This window comes from Rhinoderma darwinii, chromosome 10 (genome assembly GCF_050947455.1).
Source record: "Rhinoderma darwinii isolate aRhiDar2 chromosome 10, aRhiDar2.hap1, whole genome shotgun sequence".
Taxonomy (NCBI): Eukaryota; Metazoa; Chordata; class Amphibia; order Anura; family Rhinodermatidae; genus Rhinoderma; species Rhinoderma darwinii.
In genome coordinates this window covers 48,562,028-48,589,402 of record NC_134696.1, presented here as the reverse complement: position 1 = coordinate 48,589,402, position 27,375 = coordinate 48,562,028, and the positions used below count along the sequence as shown (strand labels likewise).

The 27,375-nt window shown below is 45.0% G+C and overlaps 1 protein-coding gene and 1 long non-coding RNA gene across 8 annotated transcripts in view; both read left to right on the top strand.

Annotated features, from left to right (window-relative positions):
• KASH5 (KASH domain containing 5) overlaps nt 1-27,375 on the top strand; it is a 91,724-nt gene that overhangs the window by 34,095 nt on the left and 30,254 nt on the right. For all 7 annotated transcript variants that reach the window (XM_075839869.1, XM_075839868.1, XM_075839870.1 and 4 more), the window contains exons 7-12: nt 4,753-4,914; nt 6,072-6,189; nt 7,816-7,866; nt 16,393-16,470; nt 16,551-16,607; nt 20,330-20,389. In XM_075839869.1, coding sequence (XP_075695984.1) covers nt 4,753-4,914; nt 6,072-6,189; nt 7,816-7,866; nt 16,393-16,470; nt 16,551-16,607; nt 20,330-20,389 — 526 coding nt within the window. The remainder of the gene's footprint in view (nt 1-4,752; nt 4,915-6,071; nt 6,190-7,815; nt 7,867-16,392; nt 16,471-16,550; nt 16,608-20,329; nt 20,390-27,375) is intronic.
• Nucleotides 17,860-18,678, top strand: LOC142662043 (uncharacterized). Its single transcript, XR_012850864.1, has 2 exons — nt 17,860-17,941; nt 18,516-18,678. It is a non-coding gene; the product is annotated as an uncharacterized LOC142662043 (long non-coding RNA).

Sequence of the window (27,375 nt, the reverse complement as noted above, 5' to 3'; positions counted from 1 at the left end):
GTTCGGTCCGTAAAGGACGGAACGTATTTCGGCCGCAAGTCCCGGACCGAACACACTGTAGGGAGCCGGGCTCCTAGCATCATAGTTATGTACGACGCTAGGAGTCCCTGCCTCGCTGCGAGACAACTGTCCTGTACTGTAATCATGTCTTCAGTGCGGGACAGTAGTTCCACGGAGAGGCAGGGACTCCTAGCGTCGTACATAACTATGATGCTAGGAGCCCGGCTCCCTGCAGTGTGTTCGGTCCTGGACTTGCGACCGAAATACGTTCCGTCCTTTATGGACCGAACATGCTCGTGTGAATCCAGCCTAACCTGTTTCTAATGCCAATTTATCTTCATAAGTAAAGTTGGCCAGATAGACTATAGAGGGTAGGTCTATCTTCGGGGCTAAAGAACTTTCAGTTGTATCCTTTTCTTAACCTCAATAAAGAAATCAGTTCCTATAGCATGTAGTCCCTTATCCTTTTTATTAGGGTATTTACAGAGATAGTACAACTGTACTTATCTGAATATACTAGTTTGTGAGCTGTGTTTCTATCTGTGCATTGGTCTCTAGCCACAGTGCAGAAATCTATTTCCTATGTTGCAATCTCATCGTCAGTGAAATTTAAATATTTAACCCTAAAAACGAAGTCTGTTTCCCAGGGATCCCATACCTTAGCTTGACACACCTTGGACCCCCATAGGATACCTAGAATAACTAATAAAATTTTGCCCTGTCTCCTCCCAGGCTCAGGATGTTTTCTTCGCTGAAGTTTGAGACCAGTGACTTCTAACAAATTACCACGCCTTGTAATCAGTCTTTCATAGCATAGGAGGATAGTGGCAGTTCGCTATCTACCTTAGAGTGTGATAAGTGTATCCAAGAGCTACGTTCGGCTATTTTTACGGCCGTAGGTGTGGTAAGCAGAACCTGATATGGTCATTCTCAATGAAAATAACACCAGTGTTTTATTTTTATAACTTTGATCAGGATCCAATTTCCTGGCTTCACAGGTTCAGGTACAGGGTCACCTGGAATACATTTAGAGATAGGAAAATCCTTGTTGGTTAGCATTTTTGCCATATATTCAGCAAGTGTAAAATCAGACTCTTCATCCATCTTAGGCCCAATGCACATGACCGTAAAAACTCCCGTAATTACGGCCCGTAATTACGGGCCCATAGACATCTATTGGCCACGGGTACCTCCCCTGCTTACGGGAAGGTGCCCGTGCCGTTGAAAAAGATAGAACATGTCCTATTTCAGGCCATAATAACGGCACGGGCAGCCCATAGAAGTCTATGGGGCTCCCGTAATTACGGGTGACTACGTGTGTGCACCCGTAATTACGGGAGCGTTGCTAGGCGACGTCAGTAAATAGTCACTGTCCAGGGTGCTGAAAGAGTCAAACAATCGGCAGTAACTGTTTCAGCACCCTGGACAGTGGCTACCAATCAGAATGTAGATAAATCTGTAAAAAAAAAAAAAAAAAGACGTTCATACTTACCCAGAACTCCCTGCTTCTTCCTCCAGTCCGGCCTCCTGGGATGACGTTACAGCCCATGTGACCGCTGCAGCCAATCACAGGCAAATCACTGGTTGCAGCGGTCACATGGACTGCCGCGTCATCCAGGGAGGTCAGACTGGATGTCAGGAGAGGGACGCGTCACCAAGACAACGGCCGGGTAAGTATGAATTTCTTTTACTTTTATTACAGAAAGGGCTGTCCCTTCTCTCTATCCTGCACTGATAGAGAGAAGGGCTGCCGATTAGTGCAGTGCAATTTTGCAGCCAAAAACGTGCCCGTAAATACGGGTGGAATACAGGTGACACCGGACCCGTATTTACGGGCACGGGTCCGTAAATACTGGTGCAATAAGGGTCGAATACGCTTGACCAAGGACCCGTATTTACGCCAGTATTTACGGGTGGACAAAAATACGGTCGTGTGCATGAGGCCTTAGGCCCCATGCACACGACCGTGCCCGTAATTACGACTCATAATTACGGGCATGGCTGGGCACGGCCGGCCACGGGCAACCGGACGTTTTTCCGGGCCGTGCTCCCATTACAAAATGTATAGTAGCATGGCCCGGAAAATAAAAAAATAGAACATGTTCTATCTTTTTCAACGGCACGGGCACCTTCCTGTAAGAAAACGGGAAGGTACCCATGGCCAATAGAAGTTTATGAGCCCGTTATTACGGGTCGTAATTACGACCCGTAATAACGGGAGTTTTTACGGTCGTGTGCATGAGGCCTTAGAGAATGGATTTAACTGTGGTATTACAAATGGTCTACCATACATCATTTCAAAAGGTATCAAACCTGATGCATATTTAGGACTACTAATGGTAAACAAATATACCCAATTCTTCGCAGTCTCTTCCATTGTTTTCTTGAATTTGTTTTTTAGTATCCCATTGTGTCTTTCTACCAATCCCACTGATTTTAATTCTATTTGTAAGTTCTGTGCTAGTAAGGATATGACATTATTCACAAAGTGAGATCCATTGTCACTGTATATTTTCTTAGGTATCCCAAACCTAGGTATTATCTCCTTTACAAATGCTTTAGCGACTGTGATAGCATCTTGGCTTGCTGTGGGCAATACTTCTACCCATTTGGTATATGCATCAACAATCACTAAGCAATATTTCTTCCCTTTGAGTTTTGCATGAGAACTAAGCTCAAAGATAACTAACTTTCATAACATACGAAATCATCATTAATATACTTGTCTTAAAGAGGCTCTGTCACCAGTTTTGTAAATGTCCTATCCCCTACCTAATCTGATAGGCGCTGTAATGTAGATAACAACAGTGCTTTTTATTTTGAAGTACGATCATTTTTTAGCAAGTTATGAACAATCTTAGATTTATGCTAATTCGTTTCTTAATGCCCAACTGGGCGTTTTTTTACTTTTGACCAAGTGGGCGTTATAAAGAGAAGTGTATGACACTGACCAATCAGAATCATACACTTCTCTCCATTCATGTCCATTTGTACACACAGCACAGCGTGATCTCACGAGATCGCGCTGTGCTGTCACATACACCCACTTTAACTTTACTGAAGTGTCTTGAGGATGAATAGACATTGCCTCCAGCCAGGATCCGATGTCTATTCACACTCCCGGCACTTCGGTAAAGTTTCCGTGGGACTTACTCACACAGCAGTAGCGTGATCTCGCGAGATCACACTGTGCAGCAATTAAGTCCCACAGAAACTTTACCGAAGTGTCGGGATGTGAATAGACATCGCGTCCTGGCTGGATGTGTTGTCTATTCACTCTCAAGACACTTCAGTAAAATTAATGTTGGGTGTATGTGACAGCACAGTATGATCTTGCTAAAAAATAATCGTTTTTCAAAATAAAAACCACTGTTGTTATCTACATTACAGCGCCGATCAGATTATGTAGGAGATAGGGCACTTATAAACTGGTGACAGAGCCTCTTTAAAGGCATGGTGTCGCCCCAAAAACATGTTTTTTTTTTAAAATTTAAACATTTAGTGTGTGGGTGATTAAACATTGTTCAAATTTTTTTTATTTTTTTCGCGAGTCAGGAAATATTATAAATTTTTTCAAATTTATAATACTACCCATTTTTGGTCACTAGATGGAGCTGTTTGGAGCTAGTTCCCAAAATTGCAGCATTGCAACATTGGGTTAAAAGCTATCGCTCTAGTGAGCTCTCAGCAATCCCCCCTCCTTTATCCTGGCTAGTGCCGGGATAAACGAGGGGTTTGAAAGGTTTAACCTCCTACACTGTGTGTCGCCATTTTTTGAGGTAACCCACAGTGTAGTAGGTTTACATGCAGTAGTAAACACACACAAACACTAACATACATTGAAATCGCTTACCTGCTCCTGCCGCCGCGGCCCGTCCGCTCCCTTTGCTGCCGCTGTTCCATGTGCACTTGTCCGGAAGCCGCGACCGGAAGTAGTAATATTACTGTCCAGCCGCGACTTCCGGTCCACGGGAAAATGGCGCCGGACGGCGCCAATTTCGAATAGGACTGTGTGGGAGCGGCGCATGCGCAGTTCCCACACAGACGCCGTACACGGCAGTCAATGGGACGGGAGCCGTTCGCAGTCCCTATGGGACTGTGGCTGCCGTATTCCATGTCTGTGTGTGTCGTTAATCGACACACACAGAAATGGAACAAAAAATGGCAGCCCCCATAGGGAAGAAAAAGTGTGAAAATAAGAAACAGTAAAACACAAACACACAAATGAAAATAAACGTTTATATTAAGGCACTAACATCTTTAACATATAAACAAATTATTTGTGATGACACTGTTCCTTTAAAGCCTTTTTCACTCAAAATATAAATATGCCCATATATTAGTAAATAAAAAATACATTTTTCTGTTTTGTTGTGGCGGCCATTTTTGCAAAAATGACACCAGGAGTCGCAGTCATATTGGTTGTCACCTTTGAATTAGATTTATTGCTCTCAATAAAAGAAACAAAATAAAAGTATTGCAGTTATCATACCTTTTAATAGCACAGCTAGTCACTGACAGGCATCATAACTTCTATACTTTTAGTTAGTTTCTCTTATTGACAGCAATATGGAGCAATAAAACTTTTTTTTAACTAGCTAACGCAGCACCAAACGTTTTCTCTTTGAATTAGCTTCTTAGTATATTGCCTTTGTATAAAAATGCTGTTAAAATGGCAGTTTTGCGGTGAAATTCCTCTGTCTTATGATCTTCTTATTCTCTTCTATTTAAATACCTTATTTTTTTCTGAAGGGGGGAGCATACAAATCAAAGTATCAAAATTGCTGAGCTTAACTGTGCCAACAAAAAGTTGATTGACCAGAAAATAAAACTACAGAGGAGTCTTGATTTAGCAGAGGAAACCAACACTCTTCTGACAGAAGAGATATCTGACTTAAAAATCAAGTTAAAAAGGTGAGTGTGAACAGTAACCTCATCCAGTGGCATACACACCATAGTGGCAGGCCTTGGGCAAACAGGCATTTCAGTAATTTTGGCTGCCTAGGGTATATAATTGGAGTTGATTGAGAAAAGCATCTGGATTGCTAAGGGAATGAACTCGGAGGTGGGGGTGGGGCTCTCATTTTATAATGTGAGCCTCAGACTTTACCCTCAATACATCTAGTATAAAATGTAAGTATGTGCCTAGTCTTAGAAAGTTAATGGGGGCAGGGACTGATGTGAGTGATTACAATTTCTGTACAGCACAGCAGAATTTTTTGGCACTATATAAAAAATGGGCAATACACAAGAATACAACTAATACATTTACAGTGGAAAGCTGCAAATCTTAATATACAATTATTCAATAGGTTGAGGTATAGATTCTGCAATCAGGTAAGTAAAACATTCATTTCTTGTAATCAGCTTTTACTTCCTACCATTATCATGAGTACCTGGGCAGCGTATCCGACCTGGAACCAGCAGCACCTTCTATCCGAAAAACCGCACCAGAACGGAGTTTCTGCTGCGGAATGCAGCGCTGTACCTCCTCCCGCTTTTCTGCGCGTAGTCTAGCCTCCCAAGATGACGTTGCAGGCCATGTGATGCTGCAGCCTGTGATTGGCTGCAGTGGTCACATGGGATGAAACGTTATCCCAGGAGGCCGGATTGCAGGAAGGAGGAGAGTGTTCTGGGTTAGTATGATTTATTTATTTTTTGCTGAGTTGCGTCTTTTTTCGGCAGAATCCACCGAAAAACTCGCAGCACTTGGCTTTCTGTTGCGGGTTTTGCATCCCCATTGAATTCAATGGGGAAAACACGCAATTTAAAGTCCGCACCTCAGGTCAATTTATTAAAGTTTACGCTGCAGTTTATTCCGCAGCGTGGCCATGACATTTTGTAATTCTCATACACTTTGCTGCTACTGTAAATGCTGCGGAACTTCCACGCAGAAATCTGTTTCGGAAATTTCGCAGCATTTACGCTATGTGGGAACCCGGCCTTAAGTACGTTTATTGGATGTTAGCCGTGGTGATTTCAAATATTTAGGATATTAGCCCATAGAACCCACACCTGAAATTTTTTACTGATGCATTACTCAAAGGCTTAATGATATGTTGCACATTTAGTTCCCAGCAGGCCAGGCAGGATGCCCGGTCTATCTGCAATGAGCTTGAAGATACGAAGATATTTGTCAAAAACCTTGAAGACAAAATTAGTGTGGTGATTACTGAAAAAAAGCAGCTGGTTAGTACAGTTCAGTAAAACATAACTAATACATCCACTTAGGTTGTATTTCTCATCATGGTGACGACATGGTGCCACTCGTAAATGACAGTAAAACTGCAAAGCTTCTGTGACCGCTACACAAATACAATGTTTCCTTATGGGAAAAAAGTTGCAAGTGACCACATGATCGCCCCAAAAATATCTGAACATGTTGAATTTTTAGTGATGGTCTCAAGGTCACTGGGGACTTTTTCATAAGGAAACACTGAAGTAATGGCTCGATCGCAGTAATTGCATAATTTGATCAGGGTCACCATAGAGCCATAGCCTGACCACCCATGATGGATGCTTTTATTTTTACCTAAGAAAAAAGTAAGCATTCTATATACAGTACACAAAGGAATAATTTTAGCAGACTTCATAAAAAGTGCAAGATCAAGACTTTTTAAAGAGAATCTTTCACCTGCCCTGCACATGTTCAATAGGCACTGCTGCACAAACCCTGTCTCACTTTAAACATTTTTTCTATCCTCCGTTATTTAGATATCAGTTCCATTATATTTGGCGCTCGATATGTAAATAACTCCCTGAATTGTCAATGGGGCGTGCAAATGGCATGGGGGCGTGTTACTTATCGCTGTTTCACTGTCTAATCAGCTACGGAGTGTCAAAGCTGTTTGTGCTGTGTGATCTCTCTCGCGAGATCACAGTCTTTCCTTCACAGTCTGACAAGAGCTGGAGAGATCACACAATCTTGTCATCCTTGACTGCTGAGAGCTGAAGAGAGCGTGCGCGCGTCCACTTGCGCACGCAGCTCCAATGCCACTGCCGATGATACCCCCGCCGCCACGGAACAAGGGAAGAGGAATTCACATTCTTCTTCTCCTCTTCTGCTTCGTAGCGGCGGCTTTGGAGTGGACAGTGGAGAGTCTGTGTGATCTCGCATCACAAGCAGCTCTGACACTGTCCGTACCTGATTGGACAGTGTCACAGCGATAAGTAACACGCCTCCATGCCATTTACACGCCCCATTGACAGTTCAGGGAGTTATTTACATATTGGGCACCAAATATAACGTCACCGATACCTAAACAACGGAGGAGGATAGGAAAAATATTTAAAGTGAGACAGGGTTTGTGCAGCAGCGCCTATTACATGGTGCATTCAGCCGCACATGTATGGGCAGGTGAAAGGTTCTCTTTAAGAACATGTATAGTATTTGGTTGGTTTTCAGAGACAAAGCTTCTGCCTGTCTTCCCTTTCAATTCAGCATAGTATACAAGCAAAATCACATGTCACAGACCACAGCCTGTTTGCCATTTTTGAGATCCATACTACTCCCTGCCTAGGTCAGAGCTAGTTCATGAGTCCCTATATCGATGTACTTAAGTGCTCCTATGGAGTCTGTCTGGGAAATACTACCTCTGCATCATGAACAATCCAGCAAGTAAATTTTTCCAATGACGCTGGCCCAGGTGTTTTAGATAGACTGAAGGTAAAGAGACATGGATGTCAAGTGTCATAGAGGAGCCTTACTCCTGAATTTATGTATGAACATTTAATCATGGATGAATAAGATTTGTGTTTATTCTTGATTATCTTGTTTGGTTATAAGGAGCAATCATCTTTTATTTTTTACTACAGGAAAAGGATGAACGTTTGTTAAGTAGCCAGAAGCAAAGTTTACATGAGGAGGTAACGTAAAAGGGGATGGAAAGTTCTAAAACCTTAGGGCTCATAAAGATGGCAAAGCCATGTGCACCTACGGTCTTTATTATGGAGTTATAGGCACTTCTTATGGTTCTTCAGTGAGCAAATCTTGTAGAGGAGAATACTTCCGCAATACATGTGATGCCATGATTAACTCGGAGGCACATGATGACGGTACAATATGGGCCAGGGGCGTAATTAAGATGGGATTGGCGGGGCACTTGTCCCCGAGTGCAGCTAGATAGAGATGTAGAGAGGAGCGCAGGACGTATGTTTCTGGAGGTTCTACCTTTCCGCTCCCTCTCCTGCCTGTGCTGCTTTAAGTTACAACAGCCAGAGCTTCTTGCCACCTATTGTAACTTGATACAGGCAGCAGCTATGTTGAGACGGACATGGGAGGGAGGGGGAGGGAGTGAGGAGAGCAGCTCATGCAGGAGGCACACTCTTTAAGGTAAGGCCACACAGTCCGTTGTTGACGCGGTTTTGTTGCGTTTGAAAACCGCATGCAGTCAGCTGCATTCGTTTTTTGTCTCTGTAATGATGCGGTTCTGTTGCGTTTTTAAAGGAAATAATTGATGGATATAGTTTTCACCCGTATTAAAGTTTGTTAGGTGCTTCCTTTAAAAAGTTCATTACAAGGCATTGCAGAACTGTTAGCAAAAACGCAAGTAGTTCAGCAACAAGTCATTAACTGCATGCGGTCGGACATTATGAAGATGCAGTTAACTTTACAAAAAACACATTGTAATATAATAGCAGCAGTTTGTCCATAACAAACATTTCACCATTGACTTCTATTGAAAAAGGACTTGCTGCGTTTTAAAAATGCAACATAAACGCACCGTGACCGCACTGTGTGGCCTTACCCTAAGGGTAAGGCCACACGGAGCAGCCCTGACACGGTCACAATGCGGCTAACAACCGCGCCGGCACCATGTTCGGTGCGGCTGTCAAACAGCCTGTTAGTGGCCGCACATTGATGCGGGTAAACCGTCCCTTTATCTGCAAATTCGTGCGGCCATGAATTAATACACCCTTTATGGCCACACGAATTTGCAAATTACAACAACTTAACCCCAATTCATGACTGGCCTAAGTAGAGTCATGTGTTATTAAACCTTTTAAGTTTTATTTCCCCCTTTTCCTGGCCCCCAATAACGACACTTGACAACCGAGGTTGGATATGAAATGGCCACAGCAGCCGTTTATTTATTTACATTATTAAATGCAATTTAATCCGAAACATTCGGATAACTCCTTTAGGAATTCGACCGGAGAATTCCTCCTCTAATTCACATGACCCAACATGGGTCAGAATCAGAAATAATAAACAACATTTTAATACTTTAACAGAGCAGGGGAAGTCCTTGAAGCCATTTTAAACCGGATTTCCTTTACGTTAGCCATCTGCAAACCACCACCAACTCTTTACCTCCAGCCGTAAACCAGCTCGGAGGCACCGCTCACCTCTGCAGATGGCTCCAACCGCCAGAAGACCACTTCAAAGGGATAACACCCTATGAAGTCTTCAAATGATATACCTTTTTGGGGGACGCATACCCCCGATGCGACCCCCCCACCATTTTGTACTGACCAACCTCAAGGACTCCCCCCGCCACAGCGAAACAGGCCTTGACTACCTTAAGGCCTCATGCACACGACCGTAAAACTCCCGTTATTACGGGTCGTAATTACGACCCGTAATAACGGGCTCATAGACTTCTATTGGCCACAGGTATCTTCACGTTTTCTTACGGGAAGGTGCCCGTGCCGTTGAAAAAGATAGAACATGTCCTATTTCAGGCCGTAATAACGGCACGGACAGTCCATAGAAGTCTATGGAGCTCCCGTAATGACGGGTGGCTACATGTGTGCACCCGTCATTACGGCAGCGTTGCTAAGCGACGTCAGTAAATAGTCACTGTCCAGGGAGCTGAAAGAGTTAACTGATCGGCAGTAACTGTTTCAGCACCCTGGACAGTGACTACCGATCAAAATAAAGAGCAACCTGTAAAAAATAAAAACAAAAGACGTTCATACTTACCGAGAACTTCCTGCTTCCTCCAGTCAGGTCTCCCGGCCGTTGCCTTGGTGACGCGTCCCTCTCGACATCCGGCCCGACGTCCTGGCCGTCCCTGGATGACGTTTCAACCCATGTGACCGCTGCAGCCAATCACAGGTCAATCACAGGCTGCAGCGGTCACATGGACTGCCGCGTCATCCAGGGATGTGAAGAGAGGGACGCGTCACCAAGACAACGGCCGGGTAAGTATGAATTTCTTTACCTTTATTACAGAAAGGGCTGTCCCTTCTCTCTATCCTGCACTGATAGAGAGAAGGGGCTGCCGATTAGTGCAGTGCTATTTTGCCGCCAAAAACGTGCCCGTAAATACGGGTGGAATACGGGTGACAACGGACCCATATTTACGGGCACGGGTCCGTAAATACTGGTGCAAAACGGGTCGAATACGTGTGACACCGGACCCGTATTTACGCCAGTATTTACGGGTGGGAAAAAATATGGTCGTGTGCATGAGGCCTAAGCCTGTGAGTTCCTCCATACCACAACCGCCCACTCAATTCCTTCTGCTAAGGCCAAGCTCCACAGATCAATTCCAACCTCGGTCAAATGTGCCCCATCACTCCGCCAATAATTTCCAACCCCAGACTCCAGATCCTTGTGTCGAACACAAATGCCCCCGTTCTTGGCAACGAATTGTGACACCGCCCGGTTCACCTTAATCCGGGCCTTATTAACCCTCTCCACCGACCTTGCCAAGCGCCAAGACTTCCTCGGAACTATGTCCGACCAAACAATCACCAAGGACGGATAAGACACCCACAGACACAACAAATCGTGCTTTATATCCCGCACTAGCTCACGAAAGGGGCGTACCCCTAAATCGTTCCCCCCAACATGCAACACCAAAACCTCCGGGACTCTATCCAAACGAGCATATGTTTGAAACTCGGCCAGTACCCGGCTCCATAGCATACCTCGAAATCCCAACCAATGTAAAACCGCATCTCGCCGCGGAATGCGAAGCTGGCGGCCATCCGGGCGCACGTCCGCCCGCAGTGCCCCCCAATGCACATAAGAATGTCCTAACAGCCAGACTAAACATGGGCGATGATCTGAAATGAAAGGACAACAAACTCAAAGAAATGCCATCAGAAACAGCGTACAACTCACAACAAATGAGGGAGAACGTAAGTCCTAAACCTATTGGACTCCCAGCAGCCAATGCGACGCACACCTTCGTCATCCAACCCCCAACGCCCAGCTTCTGTAGCCGCGCCAATCCTGAACGAGTGGGACGAGTAACACCCGTCCCCAACACCAACCAAAGCCAAACACTTTCTGAATACTGCATCAAATTGATACCTAGACAGAAACGCGCCATTCTCATGGCGCAGCAACGGCGCCTCAGGCATCTCGCCACGTGGCTTGAACGCAACCATGCAAGCGACCGGACACATCGACGACCCAGGGAGAGAAAACAGCACTAACCGCTTACCACGGCCCAACTGATCAGTCTTGGACCGCCGCACCAACAACTCGAGTCTATCCCCGTAAAGACCCACGTCCGCCTGTCGCAAACCCCCAGCCCTCACCTTACTAGGAGAGACCAACTCCCCAATTCGGAGTGCTCCAAAAAACGCGAGGGAAAACGCCAACCGAAACAAATCTACCTCATAAGGTGAATTACAAACCGCCCCCAGCGATGCGCCCAGCGAACCAAGGAGGGCAAAAGACACGGGTCGCCTCTGATCTGCTTCAGCCCTGCCTCTACGCAAACCTTTCAACGCCTGCCTCACTAGAAAATGCTTGGATACATCCTGGAAACCCCGTAATTTGAAACCGAACGCCAAACCAGCAACGAAACGATTCACCTTAGCCAGAGAAAACCCCGCCTCCCATGCATCACCCAACCAGTACAACAATGCTACCAACCTGTCTTGTTCCGTACAGATGTTGCCCAATACTCTTACCCAATCCTCCCATTGCTGCCAACAAGCCGAATAAGCGTTCCAAGTCGCCCTAGCCAGCGACCGCTCAATTAACCTGTCCACGGGACCGAAACCAGCTCCCAGAGATGCTCCGGGCAAGCCAAGCCGAACACATCCGCTCCCGGTGCCAATTGACGAAAGCGATCCCACTGTGAGCGAGAAAGAGCATCAGCAATACAGTTGGACACCCCTGGCATATGCACCGCCACTACCCACGCGTTTAGCGACAAGCACACCAACACTAGGTGACGCAACAACTGAACCACAGGTGGAGACGATGCTGATAAGTTGTTAATCGCTAGCACCACCCCCATGTTATCACAGTGGCCAGATTCCGCGTAAGCCCACTGACCACCCAGCTGTCCGGCCAGTTCCCCGTGCACCATTGACCCCCCGCATACGTGCCAAAACCACCGGACCCCGCCGCGTCAGTAAACAACTCCAACTCGCTCATTTCTTGCATCGGGGACATCCACAACGATTTACCATTATATTTCCAGAGGAACTTATCCCATACCTGCAGATCTGCCCTGTGTTCCAGCCCGAGCCTCACAAAATGATGGGATGCCCTGATACCCGCCGTCGCTGCCGCCAAACGCCTACTAAAAATTCTGCCCATTGGCATAATCCTACAGGCAAAATTCAACTTCCCCAGCAGCGACTGGAGTTCGCGCAAAGTGATCTTCTTCAGTCGGCAGGCCCGCCTCACTTCATGCCGCAAGGGTAGTAATTTATCCTCAGGCAACCTGCACTCCATAGCGACCGAATCAATTGCAATCCCTAAAAAACAGATGGTAGAGACCGGGCCCTCTTTTTTCCGGCGCCAGAGGAATTCCAAAATCCGACGCAACCTTCTGCAAGCAATACAATAGGTTACCACAAACAGGGGACCCGCTAGGGCCGACACACAAAAAGTCATCCAGATAATGTATCAAGGAGTCCACCCCCGCTACATCTTTCGTCACCCATTCCACAAACCTACTAAACGCCTGAAAGTATGCGCATGAAAGAGAACACCCCATTGGAAGACACCTATCGACATAAAACCAACCGTTCCAAAAGCAACCGAACAGCCATTGGCTCTCCGGATGTACCGGCAGCAACCGAAAAGCCGCCTCGATGTCTGTCTTCGCCAACAACGCCCCGGGTCCAGCCCCCCGCACAACCGCCACCGCTTTATCAAATGACGTGTAAACCACCGAGCATAAATCGTGATCTATCCCATCATTTACCGACAATCCCCTTGGAAAGGACAAATGGTGAATCAAACGGAATTTATGGGGCTCCCGCTTCGGCACAATTCCCAAGGGGGATACAACTAAATTTACAATAGGCGGCTCGACAAAAGGACCGGCCATGCGCCCCAGCGAAACTTCTTTCAACAGCTTTTCCGAAACAACCGCCGAGTGCAAATAAGCCGACTTAAGGTTACGCCGTGTAACCGGAACCTCATAAGGAGGAGGGGGAATAACAAAACCAAACGAAAACCCCTCAAAAATTAACTTGGCTGCAACCCTATCCGGATATTCAATTAGATACGGTGCCATTCTTTCCACCCTCACCGGCGACCGCCCCTTGGCCACCGGAGGAGGACTGAGGACCTGACCGCTTCCCTTTCCGCATACATTTTGCAGCCCCATGAGAGGAGCCGTTACACTCCGAACATACATGTTTAAATTTGCATGAGGCCCCAAACTTACACTGGCCATCATTGAACTGCCAGCAGAACCCAAGTTTTGAACCGGAACCCTGTCCGGACTGACCCGACTGACCTCCTTAGCCAACGCTCCCGGGAAAGGACTGCTTAACCGGGGCCGTAACCCGTAAAACACAACACCGGCCTTACCGCTTTCCGCTGGCGAAATTGCTCATCATACCGCAACCATGCCTGCCCCCATACGCCCTATAGGCCTCCCCGATGGCATCGAAATAACAGAACAACGCCGAGCAATTTTCCGGAGCCTTTTCTCCGATCACGCTCGCCAAAATAGCAAAAGCTTGCGACCAGTTAACGAACGTCTGCGGAATAAGCCTATACCGCCGGCGTTCTTCTTCTTCTTTTTTACTCTCATCCCGCTTGCCTTTATCCAAGTTGAACTTTGCAAGCGGCAGAAGAGAAAATATTTCCACGTATTCATCCTTCCAAATCCGATCCCTCACCTCCTGCTTCAGGTGAGCCCCTAACGGACCCTCAAAACAAACATAAACCTCGCCCCGAGCACGATCATCCAACCTAATTCTATCCCCATCCTTCTGCGCCTCAGTTTGCACCGACACTGCTACCGCTTCTCTCGACCCCCCCGCAACATTACTACCCCCGGACTGCAGCAATACATCACGCTGACCTTCCCATACCACCGCTGGGGACACCGCCGGAACTACAGGGGCCGCTGCCCTATCTAAGCGCCCGACTAACTCGCACAAACAACCCACCAAATCCGATAAGCCATCGCGCCTGACAACACCACTATCGACAGCCGCAACTTCCGCGCTCGCTGTCCCACCCTCAAAACCCGACATGAAAATTGCTGGATACGGTAACGTAGGAGTTACACACTCACCGGGCTGCCCAGGTGCTGTATCCCCGTCAGCCGGAAAATCCTGACCGCGCTGCGTCTCATCCAGCTCTCCATCTTCTAGATCCTCTCTCGCTGCCAACTGGTGCTCACACCGACATCTCCGACATGGGGACCCCGATATGCTGACCGAGGGGCAGGCCACCTGCCGCCCGACCGTAGGGATCCAAACCTCCGACCGGACTTGTTGCCTCGACGTCGTCGTTGATCTTGTCGTCCTCCCCGATGAACTCGAGGAAGCCAGCCCCCTGGCCGGCACATCACCATGCGGGGCGGCCGTGGACTGCACCCGGCATACTGCGGCTGAAGGCGGGGGTGTGATAGGGAGCCCGGCCTGCGACTCCCTGTTAGCAGCCGAACCCCGTCGCGGCTGGGGATTCCTGCCAGGACGCAGGCCCTGGGAGGAGGCGCCCGTCCCAGCAACCTGGCCTGCAGCGTCCTTAGAAGGGCTCCCCCTGCGACGCCGGCGCGGGGCCATGTCTGGGCTCAGATACTCTGGTGGACGGGACCGCCGGGAGCGGCGGGGTGACCGGGCCTGAGCCACCGCTCCCGACGACGCCCTCTGCTTTATCGGAGCAGGGGCCGCAGGGATTATCTCTCCCTCTGCTGCAATATTACTAATGCCTGTGAGGAGGGAGGGAGAAGGGAGCGCCTCTGTGCCGACTGCAAACACAGAGCGCGACTGGCCTGCCTGAGGAATCCGGGCTAGCGCTGCAACTGTCTCCTCAAGCCAGCCCGGATCGTGGAACACAGCTGCAGCCTGCAGCTGCTCGAGTAACGCTGCCGGGGAAGACATCTTGCTAAGTCAGAGAGAGGTAAGTGCTCAGCTCCGTTCTGTACCTGCTCTTCCTCCCGCTGCTTCCGGCTCAATGCCGAAAACAGTGGGAAGAACAGGTACCTCCCCCATGTCCCCTCCAATCTCCGTCTCCTCCTTTCCCTCTACTCCCATCTCCTTTCCTATTGGCCCTTCTCCTCCTATGGCAGTCATGGAGGCTTTCCTCAAGCCCTCCGCGCTGCCGTCCAGCCTCGTCTTTCTCTATGGCAGCACCGGAAAAAGCAGAAGACTGCACTCGGCTATCTCCTGCACTCACATAGAGAATGAATGGAGCGGAAGTGCGCATGCAGCTGGAATACTCCTTAACAAAGTATTTGACAGCCGCTCCTACATAATGCCAGCGCGGTTGTTGGCCGCATTGCGACCGTGTCAGGGCTGCTCCGTGTGGCCGTACCCTAAGTCTGCTCACCACAGCTCCCTCTCCACTTCTGGGATGTGACAGCTAGCATATGTGTGTGCAACTATATATCAGTGTGTGTGTGTTTGTTTGTGTGTTTGTGTGCGTGTGCGTGTGGGTATGGGTGTGTGTGTGTGATGTGTATGTATTAGTGTGTAATGTTTATGTATGTGTGTGTTATGTGTATGTATGTGTGTAATAAGTGTGTATGTATATGAAATGTATATGTGTATGTATGTGTGCATTACTGTTAGTGTCATTTTGCATTACCACTTCTAAAAGCACTGAGCTCCCTCTAGTGGTGGCTGCAGGCAGTCAGAGTTTTGATTACAGTGTAAAGGGTAGTAGGTGATTTGGAGCTCACTGGGGGAGATTTATCAATGTATTGATGGCAGTTTTCTGGCATAAATGCATTAAAAAATTCATATGAACAGTATATTTATGAAGCCCCTGCGCCACATTTTACAACATGTGCAACAAATTTGTTAACAGTCTCTGCCAGCCACTTTTCTTATTAGATGACTGCCCGTTCTGACAGATATTTGTTGGATCTTTCAGTGTGGGGTGCAGCCAATTAAAAATTTTGCTATCGGGCCCAATGATTTCTGCATATGCCCTTGCCTGTGTTTCTGTTGAACATGATGCACCTATAAACAATAACTATTATCAATAACTGGAGATATATCCTGCAGAATGATAAGCTGCTCTCCGAGAATGAGAATATTAAAGAGAAGCTGGATGGTCTTAGAGCGGAAAACTCCAAGTTACTAGTAAGTGGATGGTATGATTCATAAATGGGAGTCGTGCATACTGTGACATGCTCCTCACTGACATACATTTATATCAACAGAACCAACTGTATGAATATGAAAACTTACTAGTGCAGAAAGATGAGCTCCTGACACAGGTGAGGGTTTTATGTGTCAGTAAAAGAAAACCACTGCAGAAGATAAAGACTTAAAGGGAATGTGTCGCTAGAATTATTATTTTTTTTTCAGTTAAACAATTATTATTTGAGTGATTACACATTGTTTTAATTGTTTTAAAAATATTATAAATTAGATTCTAATTTATAACATTTCCATGTGCTGGGCTCTAGGGGGAGCACTTCCCAAAATTGCAGCATGGTCAATGTGGTAAAGCAACCTCATTGCTTTATGCTGCAAATTTGGGGTAGACACACACTCTAGTGTCCTCACACAATCCCCCCTCCCTTATCCTGGCTAGTGCCAGGAGAAGGAGGGGGTTGAATCTCCTGTGTGCCGCCATTTTCTGAGGGACTGCACAGTGTAGGAGGATTAGATACAGTGCTAAGCAGACAGTATAACACAAACATACACGAACGTAAAACACACATCACATACACAAACATAAATTACCTGCTCCTGCCGCCGCTGCCACCTCCGCTCCTATTCCTTGCGCCTTCGCTTCCTTGAACATATGGCCGGAAGCCGCGGCCGGAAGTCTTCATCTTACTGTCCGGCCGCGGCTTCCGGTCCACATGAAAATGGCGCCGGATTTCGCTCTGCCAAAGACCTTCCTTTTGGTCTGTGTGGGAGCGGCGCATGCGCCGTTCCCACACAGACGGCGTACGCTGCAGTGAATGGAACGGCTCCCGTTTGCATTCTCCATGGGGTTGTATGTGGCGTATTCCATCTCTGTATGTGTCGTTAATCGACACATACAGAGATGAAAAAAAAAATTCAGCCCCCATAGAGAAGTAAAAATTAAAAAAAAGTAAAAATTAGAACACACAATAAATAATTTTTTTTTATCATACTAAAAGCAATAAAGAAGTATGCTGCAAAGATAGACATATTTCATACAACTCGATATTAACCATCATAGTTTTCTTGCTATTTATTTAAAGTAATCAATTTTGTCAGGTAACTATGTAAGTATGGTCCCCAGCTAAAATCATCTCAAGTGCTTAGTGGGACGGCTGTCCATGCCCAATTTTTCTGATGCTCTTAGAATAAGCAATGTCCAAAAGGAATAGGTCAGCAGTAGTGAGGCCAAATTCTCTAAACCCCCTTTACCAGGAAGTATTAGTCAGTTATCCCCTCCCTTCTGGTCCTCAACTGTGACATGTGACCAGCAATAGGACTCTCCAACTGCCACATCGTAGGAATGAACGGAGAAACTGACTTCCTGTCCACAGGAGACGCTGTGGCGGTTGGAGAGTCGTATTGCTGGTCACATGACACAGCTGAGGAGCAGAAGGGAGGGGATAACTCACCGGTAAGACGATTATCTTCACCACAACTTATATAATGTGCCTCTCTTATGGGCCAGAGAATAACAAATTTTGTGGGAGTGCTTCTTTAAACGTCAATTTCGAGCTACAGTATTTATGACATAACCACCTGTGAAACCCCCACCTATTGGGAGAACAGGCCCCTGATCTCTGCTTGCTGATACAAAGTGGCCACTTGATGCACTGGATCCCATTGAAGCTGTACTTGCCTCCATTCGTATCAATGTAAAGAGCACAGCCACCTCTTTATTGAAGCCGATGGAGCTGGTAGTTACTTTCATCAGCAAACGTCAGAGGACCCCTGTTTTCTCATTTGGTTGGGGTTCGAGAGGTAGGACTCCCACCCATTAGGCATTTATGGCATATCCTGCGGATTATAGTCACTACTCGTGTCAGATTGCTAAATATTTGTTAGATTATTTCAGAACAATCTATTTCCAAAATGTACTCTTAAAGGGGTTGTCCACTTTTGAAAAACAATCCAGCAATAGCTATTAAATATTTATTCAAGTATTTTTAAAATATACTTACCAACTCAAAGTTGCAGATGTCTTCTAGTTCCGTCTAGTGTCACGTGACTCCGCCACCGTCTAAACTTTTCTCTTCCGCTGACGTCTCGTTCGGTCTTCTTCAATCCTGACTTCCGGATGAGCTCCTCTTCCGGTCTTCTTGCTTCTTCTCTTCTGAATGACGTCTTCTTCCCCTTGCATGCGCAGTAACAGTAAGTTCATTGCGCCTGTGTTCGAGGCATCCTAAGCCTCCTCAATACCTGCCTCGTTCTTTCTTAGATTACGTCTCAATGCGAGCACTATTTTATTTTCACTCAGTGCCAGTGCGCCCCACAAAGATAGCATCTACAGTGATAATGACACTGAGGAATAACGCTCATGCTTTCATTGCGCATGCGCAAAATATTGTGAAGAAACCACAACATAAACAATACAGCGTAAAGCTGATTTAAATAAATAAAATTGTTTAAACTATAGTCAGGGGACAAAATTACAAAGCAGCAGCATTGCAATGATTTGTAAAAAAAAAAAAAAACAACAAAAGAAAGTAGTAGAAAACCCCTTTAAATCAAAGGAATAATATTTTAGGCCCACAGGCGTATAGCCAACGGGTCTGAAACTGTAGCAACCCGAAGGGGTTAAGGCAGGGAATGTGGCTTTAGTCAAACCCAGTCATTTGCGGGTTAATGCTAGGATGTACAGGGTATTGGTTGATAACATTTAGGGGTGGGTCAGTGGTGCCCCCCCCCCATTTCATAAAACTATCGATTTCTCAGTCTTCCTCCTCTTTTGGCCACAATCTCTCTCCCTCCCTCCCGCCTGTTTTTTGTGAGTGCAGTTTTGGTAGGTGTTTATGTATTAAAAAAAAAAAAAAGAGCCAATCGAAAAGCATATGGTATTGACTGATCTTTTGACGAGTGTGATCTGGAAGTATTTTCCCTATGTCTGACCTTTATAATTCATGTTCTGATTACTTGCTGATTTTAATGGTTATGTTACTGTATGTTTACAGTTCAATATTTAAATTAATAATAAAGCTGTGGCCGACCCAGAGTCAACCCACGTTAAAAGGAGAATAGCTATGGTGTCCTGTGTCAATTTATTTATAGGTTTAATTATCCCTAGCCCAGATATCGTCGGGTTTAATTGTCATGCATACCGTCTCACTCATCTTTCAGTCCTGAAGTGAAGAGAAACAAACTTCCCATTCCATAAGTTTTATTTCCACATCATAATAAATGTTTACCTGTTCCACACTGACCACCTCTAGAATCATAGCAATGAACCTTTTTACAGTCAAAAAGGCAACAATTAAAAATAGGATTTCCCTGTTGGTGCTCTATTATCAGATCTCTGCACTAATAAAGGGAGCAATCCCCATAATAAAATGATATTAAGTTATAGGAATGTGAATCCCAATTATATAACAATGTATATGTAGGCTCATCAAAGATTAGTCTATGCTCATCAACTGCCCTATTGTGTTTGTGCCGGAAACAATCACCTTTGGACAAGGGAATAGTCATAATCTCAAGATAGAGAGGAAACAGAAAAATGTGCTAGGATGTAGCCAGCAGATGTCACTGAAGCTTCAGAATAGTAAATGCTTTATCATCTATCCTTCCTTGTCACAAATTTACTGTTATTGTAGTTATGTGGGTTTTAATATGTAATTAAGATACGATAAGATGGGACAACCACTTTAATCATTATTAAAGTTACTCATAAGAACAAGGAGATGCTTTCTAGTGTATTTCTAAGTGTATTTCAATTATGTAATTATATTTCCAGATCAACACTGTATAAAACATTTATGGTTTGTGTGCATGTGTATATAACTTTCACCTATGTGCATATCCATAGAAAACAATACAATTGGGAGAAGTAATGGAAATAGCGGAAGAACAAAAAACATTGTTACAGGTAGGTCAGGTGATTTTGTAAATTTGTTATATATTTATTTAAAAGTATATGTATTATAAATTATTAAATACATATATTATTAATATATATAATATTATTTTTTAAATAATAATAATAGCATTGTAAAGGCTCAGTCTTCTTCTTGAAATGCTGCTTGAAATCTCAGATTTTGCAAATAGCAGAATTGCAAAGGAGTGGGATTAGGGGAGTGGGTTTGTATTCCTGATATGCATGATAATATGATCTGTTGCCAGTTTGTAATATTTTTCTGAAAAATTGATAAAGAAAGAAGAACTTTGTTATATTGAATTTTTGAAAATGGAGCGTTTTGCTTTCCTTTCAGGCTCTGTTCGCACTAGCATCATGGCCTCAGTTTAAAATGAAGCTATGATGGCTGTGACTGCCCCAAATGGATCCTAACAAACCCTCATTTACTTTAATGGGGTCCCTCTGAGTTCTGGTGTTTTTGACAGCAATAATACCGCTGCAAATCAAGAACACTTCATAGAAACGCCGATAGAAAGTGTGTACAGAGCCTTCCACACAAAAACTATGCAAATTTGTTACAATGGCACCTATGCACCATGGCACATGTCAAGGTCACATGTTATTAGGCATCAAGTAAACAGTCAGTTCTTGAAGTTGATGTGTTGGAAGCAGGAAAATATGCAAGAGTAAGGACCTGAACGACTTTGAAAAGGGCTAAAGTGTGATGACCAGACGACTAGGTCAGAGCATCTCCAAAACGGCAGATCTTGCAGGGGTTAGTAATTTCCAAAAGTGGTGCAAGGAAGGACAACTGGTGACCTGGCAACAGGGTCATGGGCGCCCAACGCTCATTGATGAGCATGGGGAGCAAAAGCTAGCCTATCTGGCTGATCCATGTAGCACAAATTACCGATAAAATTAATGGTGGTTATGATAGAAAGGTTTCAGAACACACAGTACATCGCAGTTTGCTGAATTTGGTGCTGCATAGCTGCAGACTGGTCACAACACTCATGCTGACCCCTGTCCACCACCAAAAGCACCTGCAATGAGCACGTGAGCAGCAGAATAGAACCATTGAGCAATAGAAGGTGGCCTGGTCTGATGAATCACATTTTTTTAACCCCTTCCCGCTCCCGGACGTACTATTAGGTCATGGTAGCTGTATCATTCGCGCTCCATTACCTAATAGTACGTCACGGGAGTAACGGCCATTTCGGCCGTCCTCCCGACACATGCAGGAGCTGTGACAGCCGCAGCTCCTACAGCGGGGACCGATCACTGTGTCCCCACTGATTAACCCCTTAAAAGCTGCGTTCAATAGGGATCGCGGCTTTTTAGGGGTTAAGCTACAATCGCTGGCCTGCTACACGATAGCGGCCGGCGATGGTGACTATGGCAAACGGACACCATAGTGCAGTGTATTAGAATAGCGATCAGTGCCTCCTGCCCTCAAGTCCCCTAGTGGGACGAAGTAATAAAGTAACAAAAAAAAAGTAAAAAACAGATGTGTAAAAATAAGAAAATAAAAGTTTTAAAAGTAATAAAAGTAAAAATCCCCCCTTTTCCCTTATCAGTCCTTTATTATTAATAAAAATATATAAATAAACAAACAAACTATACATAATTGCTATTGCCGCGTCCGTAACGGCCTGAACGCCAAAATTATTTCGTTAATTTATCCCGCGTGGTGAACGCCGTAAAAGAAAATAATAATAAACCGTACCACAATCACAATTGTTTGGTCACTTCACCTCTCAAAAAACGGAATAAAAAGAGATCAAAAAGTCGCATGTACCTAAAAATGGTACAGATCGGACTACAGTTCGTTACGCAAAAAATAAGTCCTCGCACGGCTTTATTGATGGAAAAATAAAAAAGTTCTGGTTCTTAGAATATGGTAACACAAAAAGTGAATGATTTTTTACAAAACTTATTTTATTGTGCAAACGCCATAAGACATAAAAAAAACTATAAACATATGGTATCACCGTAATCGTATCGCCACGCAGAATAAAGTGAATATGTCATTTATAGCGCACGGTGATTGCTGTGAAAAAAATGGAATAAAAAAACAATAGTAGAATTGCTGTTTTTTAGTCACCACACCAACTAAAAATAGAATAAGAACTGATCAAAAAGCTGCATGCACCCCAAGAAAACTACAATGAATTCCTCAAGGGGTCTAGTTTCCAAAATTGGGTCACTTTTGGGGGGTTTCCACTGTTTTGGCACCACAAGACCTCTTCAAACCGGACATGGTGCCTAATAAAAAGGAGGCCTCAAAATCCGCTAGGTGCTCCTTTGCTTCGGAGGCTGGTGCTTCAGTCCATTATCACACTAGGGCCACATGTGGGATATTTCTCAAAACTGCAGAATCTGGGCAATAAGTATTGAGTTGCGTTTCTCTGTTAAAACCTTTTGTGTTATAGAAAAAAATGGTATAAAAAGGATTTTTCACCTTTACTTTGCTCTAAATTCCTGTGCAACACCTAAAGGGTTAATAAACGTTCTATAAGCTGTTGTGAATACTTTGAGGGGTCTAGTTTCTAAAATGGGGTGTTTGATGGGGGTGTCTAATATATAGGCCTCTCAAAGCAACTTCTGAACTGGAACCTAAAAAAAATAAAAATGAGGCAATAATTCGCTTCTCCTAATGAGCATTGCCTACTCCAAGATGACCCCAGTTTTGACCGTTTGTATAAACGGAGCCCCCTATTAGACCGTGTCAGTGCCCGGTTTTCCCAAGCATACACCACCGAGACGTGTATTTCTATTGATGAGTCCTTGGTACATTTTAAAGGGAGGCTTCAATTATGAAGGGAAGGACACCAGTTCTCAGCCCCCAGAATGCCCCCCCCCCCTTACTGGGAGTTAATGCAAAATTTGTGTGGGATTTGGTTCACCCACTGCTGGACCAGGTTTACCAACTCTACCTGGATAATTTTTATACCAGCGTCCCACTCTTCAACTGCCTCGCTTCCAGAAGTCCTGCGGCATGCGGCACTGCTAGAAGAAATCTGAGAGGCCTCCCTAAGACTCTGCTTGGGCATACACTCAGAAGGGGTGAGAGCAGGGCACAATCTAGCAGCAACATATTGTACCGGTACAGAGGCCCCCAAACCAGACTGCATCCTGGACTACAATAGGTACATGGGAGGGGTGGACTTGTCAGATCAAGTCCTGAAGCCCTACAGCGCCATGCGGTGTGGTATAAGAAGCTGGCCGTGCACATCATACAGGTGGCATTGTACAATGCGTACGTGCTACGTCGATGTGCAGGCCAGACGGGAACTTTCCTGCAATTTCAAGAGGTGGTTATCAAGAAACTAATTTTTAGGGACCAAGAAGGGTGGGCACCCAGTACTTCTGGAAGCGGGGGCCACACGCATCGTACTAGGGCAACAGTTTCCAGGAGAAGTTCCCCAAACTGGCAAGAAAGGAAAAAGTCAAAAGAGGTACAAAGTCTGCTATAAGAGGGGGATAAGGGAGGACACAATATATCAATGTGACACATGTCCCGAAAAACTAAGGCTCCGTATGAAAGAGTGCTTCAAAATTTATCATACATCCCTTGATTTTTAATCTACCCCAGTTTTACTTACCCTGATGCACTCCGCACAGCTTATCCCCCTCATCTTTTCCTTCTGAGCCCTGCTGTGTGCTCAGGCAGCTGATAACAGCCACATTGAGGGTATTGCCATACCCGTGAGAACCCACATTACAGTTTATGGGGTGTATGTCTCCGGTCAAAATGCTCACTACACCTCTAGATGAATGCCTTAAGGGGTGTCGTTTTTAAAATGGGGTCACTTCTTCGGGTTTTCAACTGTACTGGTACCTCAGGGGCTTCTGCATACATGACTTCGCACCAGAAAATACCCAGTAGGCTAAATGGTGGTCCTTTCCCTCTGAGCCCTCCCATGGGCCCAAACGTCAGTTTATCACCACAAATTGGGCATTGCCGCGCTCAGGACAAATTGGGCAACAAAATGGGGTATTTTATTTCTTGTGAAAATAAGAAATTTTCAGCCAAAACTACATATTATTGGAAAAAAATAATTTTGTTTGAATTCCCAGCCCAATTCAAATAAGTTATGTGAAAAAACTATGGGGTCAAAAGGGTCACAACACCAATAAATGAATTCCTTGAGGGGTGTAGTTTCCAAAATGGGGTCACTTCTGGTGGGTTTCCATTGCTTTGATACCTCTGGGGCTCTGCAAATGCGGCATCGCACCCGAAAACCAATCCAGCAAAATCTGCACTCCGAAGAACACACAGCGCTCCTTCCCTTCTGAGGCCACCCATGGCCCCAAACGGCAGTTTAGGGCCACAAGTGGGATATTGCTGCACTCAGAAGAAATTGGGCAACAAAATGGGGTATTTTGTTCCCTGTGAAAATAAGAAATTTATATAAAAAAATGACATCTTATTGGAAAAAATTTCATTTTTTTAATTTCACAGCCCAATTCAAATACATGCTGTGTAAAAACTGTGGGGTCAAAATGGTAACAACAACCATAAATTAATTCCTTGAGGTGTGTAGTTTCCGAAATGGGGTCACTATTGGGGGATTCCTACTGTTTTGGCACCTCAACACCTCTTCAAACCTGGCATGCTGCCTAAAATCTATTCTAATAAAAAAAGAGGCCTCAAAATGCACTAGGTCCTTCTTTGCTTCTGGGGCTTGTGTTTTATTCCACGAGCGCACTAGAGCCACATGTGGGACATTTCTAAAAACTGCAGAATCTGGACAATACATATTTGGTAATGTTTCTCTGGTAAAACCTTCTGTGTTACAGAAAAAAAATGAATACAATTGAAATTCAACAAGAAAAATTAAATTTGCAAATTTCACCTCTACTTTGCTTTAATTTCTGTGAAATGCCTGAAGGGTTAAATAAACTTTCTAAATGCTGTTTTGAATACTTTGAGGGGTCAAGTTTTCAAAATGGGGTGTTTTATGGGGGTTTCTAATATATAGGCCCCTCAAAGCCACTTCGGAACTGAACAGGTACCTTAAAAAAAAGGCTTTTTAAATTTTCTTAAAAATATGAGAGATTGCTGTTTATGTTCTAAGCCTTGTAACGTCCAAGAAAAATAAAAGAATGTTCAAAAAACGATGCCAATCTAAAGTAGACATATGGGAAATGTGAACTAGTAACTATTTTGGGTGGTATAACCGTCTGTTTTACAAGCAGATGCATTAAAATTCAGAAAAAATTCTATTTTTTATAAATTTTGCAATTTTTCACCAATAAACACTGAATATATCGTCCAAATTTTACCACTAACCTAAAGCCCAATGTGTCATGAGAAAACAGTCTCAGAATTGCTTGGATAGGTTTAAGCATTCCGACGTTATTACCACATAAAGTGAAATATGTCAGATTTGAAAAATAGGCTCTGAGCCTTAAGGCCAAAACAAGGCTGCGTCCTTAAGGGGTTAACATTATGTGGACGTCCAGGTTTGTATGCATCGCTTACCTGGGGAAGAGATGGCACCAGGATCTACTATGGCGGGGCCAGTGCGATGCTCTGGGCAACGTTCTGCTAGGAAACCTTGGGTCCTGGCATTCATGTGGATGTTACTTTGACACACACCACCTACCCAGAGGCGTAGCTAGGTTCTCCAGCACCCAGGGGGAAAGATTCAGTTTGGCGCCCCCCCCCCAACCTCTTTCCCGACATCTCCTTCCCCCTCGCCATGTTTGTTTTTTCTACCAATCGACGTGTCATTTCTTTTTATGTAACGCGAGCATAAAATTATTTGTACATTTCACAAGCAATATGGTTCTATACACAACACCAGAACCAAGCTCGGTACATATATACAGCCCCAGCACAAATACAGCTCAATTTAGTGCAACCCCTGCCATATAGATGTGTACGGCGTAAAACTACAGCTCCCAGCATGGCCCGAACAATGATAAGGATATGCTGGGAGATGCCGTTTCACAAAAAATAAATCTTATCATAATCATTCCACCCATCATCTCGCTGCAGATCATACAGTGACTACATTACTGATTAGAGGCAGAATAAACATTTACATTAAGTGACTCACCGGTGACGTCTCAGATTCTATTTCTTTTTCTCCATTTGGTCCAGACCTCTATGATGACTTCTCCTGGTCCATTTCTGCAGTTTGCCGCTCACATGTCTTCAGCTTCTCACTTTTCCAACATTTCTGCACCTATAAATAAATATAAAGTTATCATTATACCACACACTACACCCCTAAATATAATAGCACCATACACTGCACCTCTAATTATAATAGCACCATACACCATGTCCCACACATACACACACACACACACACACACACACACTGTGCCCCTGTAGATAGTGCCCCCATATAGACCACCCCTGTATATAGTGTCCCACAAATAACTCCCACTATAGTGCTCTACAGATAGCCCACCCCTGTATATAGCCCCCTGTAGATATAGCCCACCCCTGTATATAGAGCTCTACAGATAGCCCAACCATGTATGTAGCCCCCCTGTAGATATAGCCCACCCCTGTATATAGTGCTCCACATATAGTGTTTCACAGATAGCCCACCCCTGTATATAGCCCCCCCTTGTACATATAGTCCAACCCTGTATATAGTGCTCCACTAGATAGTCCACCCCTGTATATAGTGCTCCACAGATAGCCCACCCCTGTATATACTATATACAAAGGTGGGCTATCTGTGGAGCACTATATACAGGGGTGGACTATATGTACAAGGGGGCTATATACAGGGGTGGGCTTTCTGTGGAGCACTATAGGGGGAGCTATTTGTGGGATACTATATACAGGGGTGGGTTATATCTACAGGGGTGGGCTATATCTACAGGGGGACCATATCTACAGGGGGACCATATCTACAGGGGGACCATATCTACAGGGCTGGGCTATACACAGGGGGGCTATATCTACAGGGGTGGGCTATACACAGGGGGGCTATATCTACAGGGGTGGGCTATACATAGGGGGGCTATAT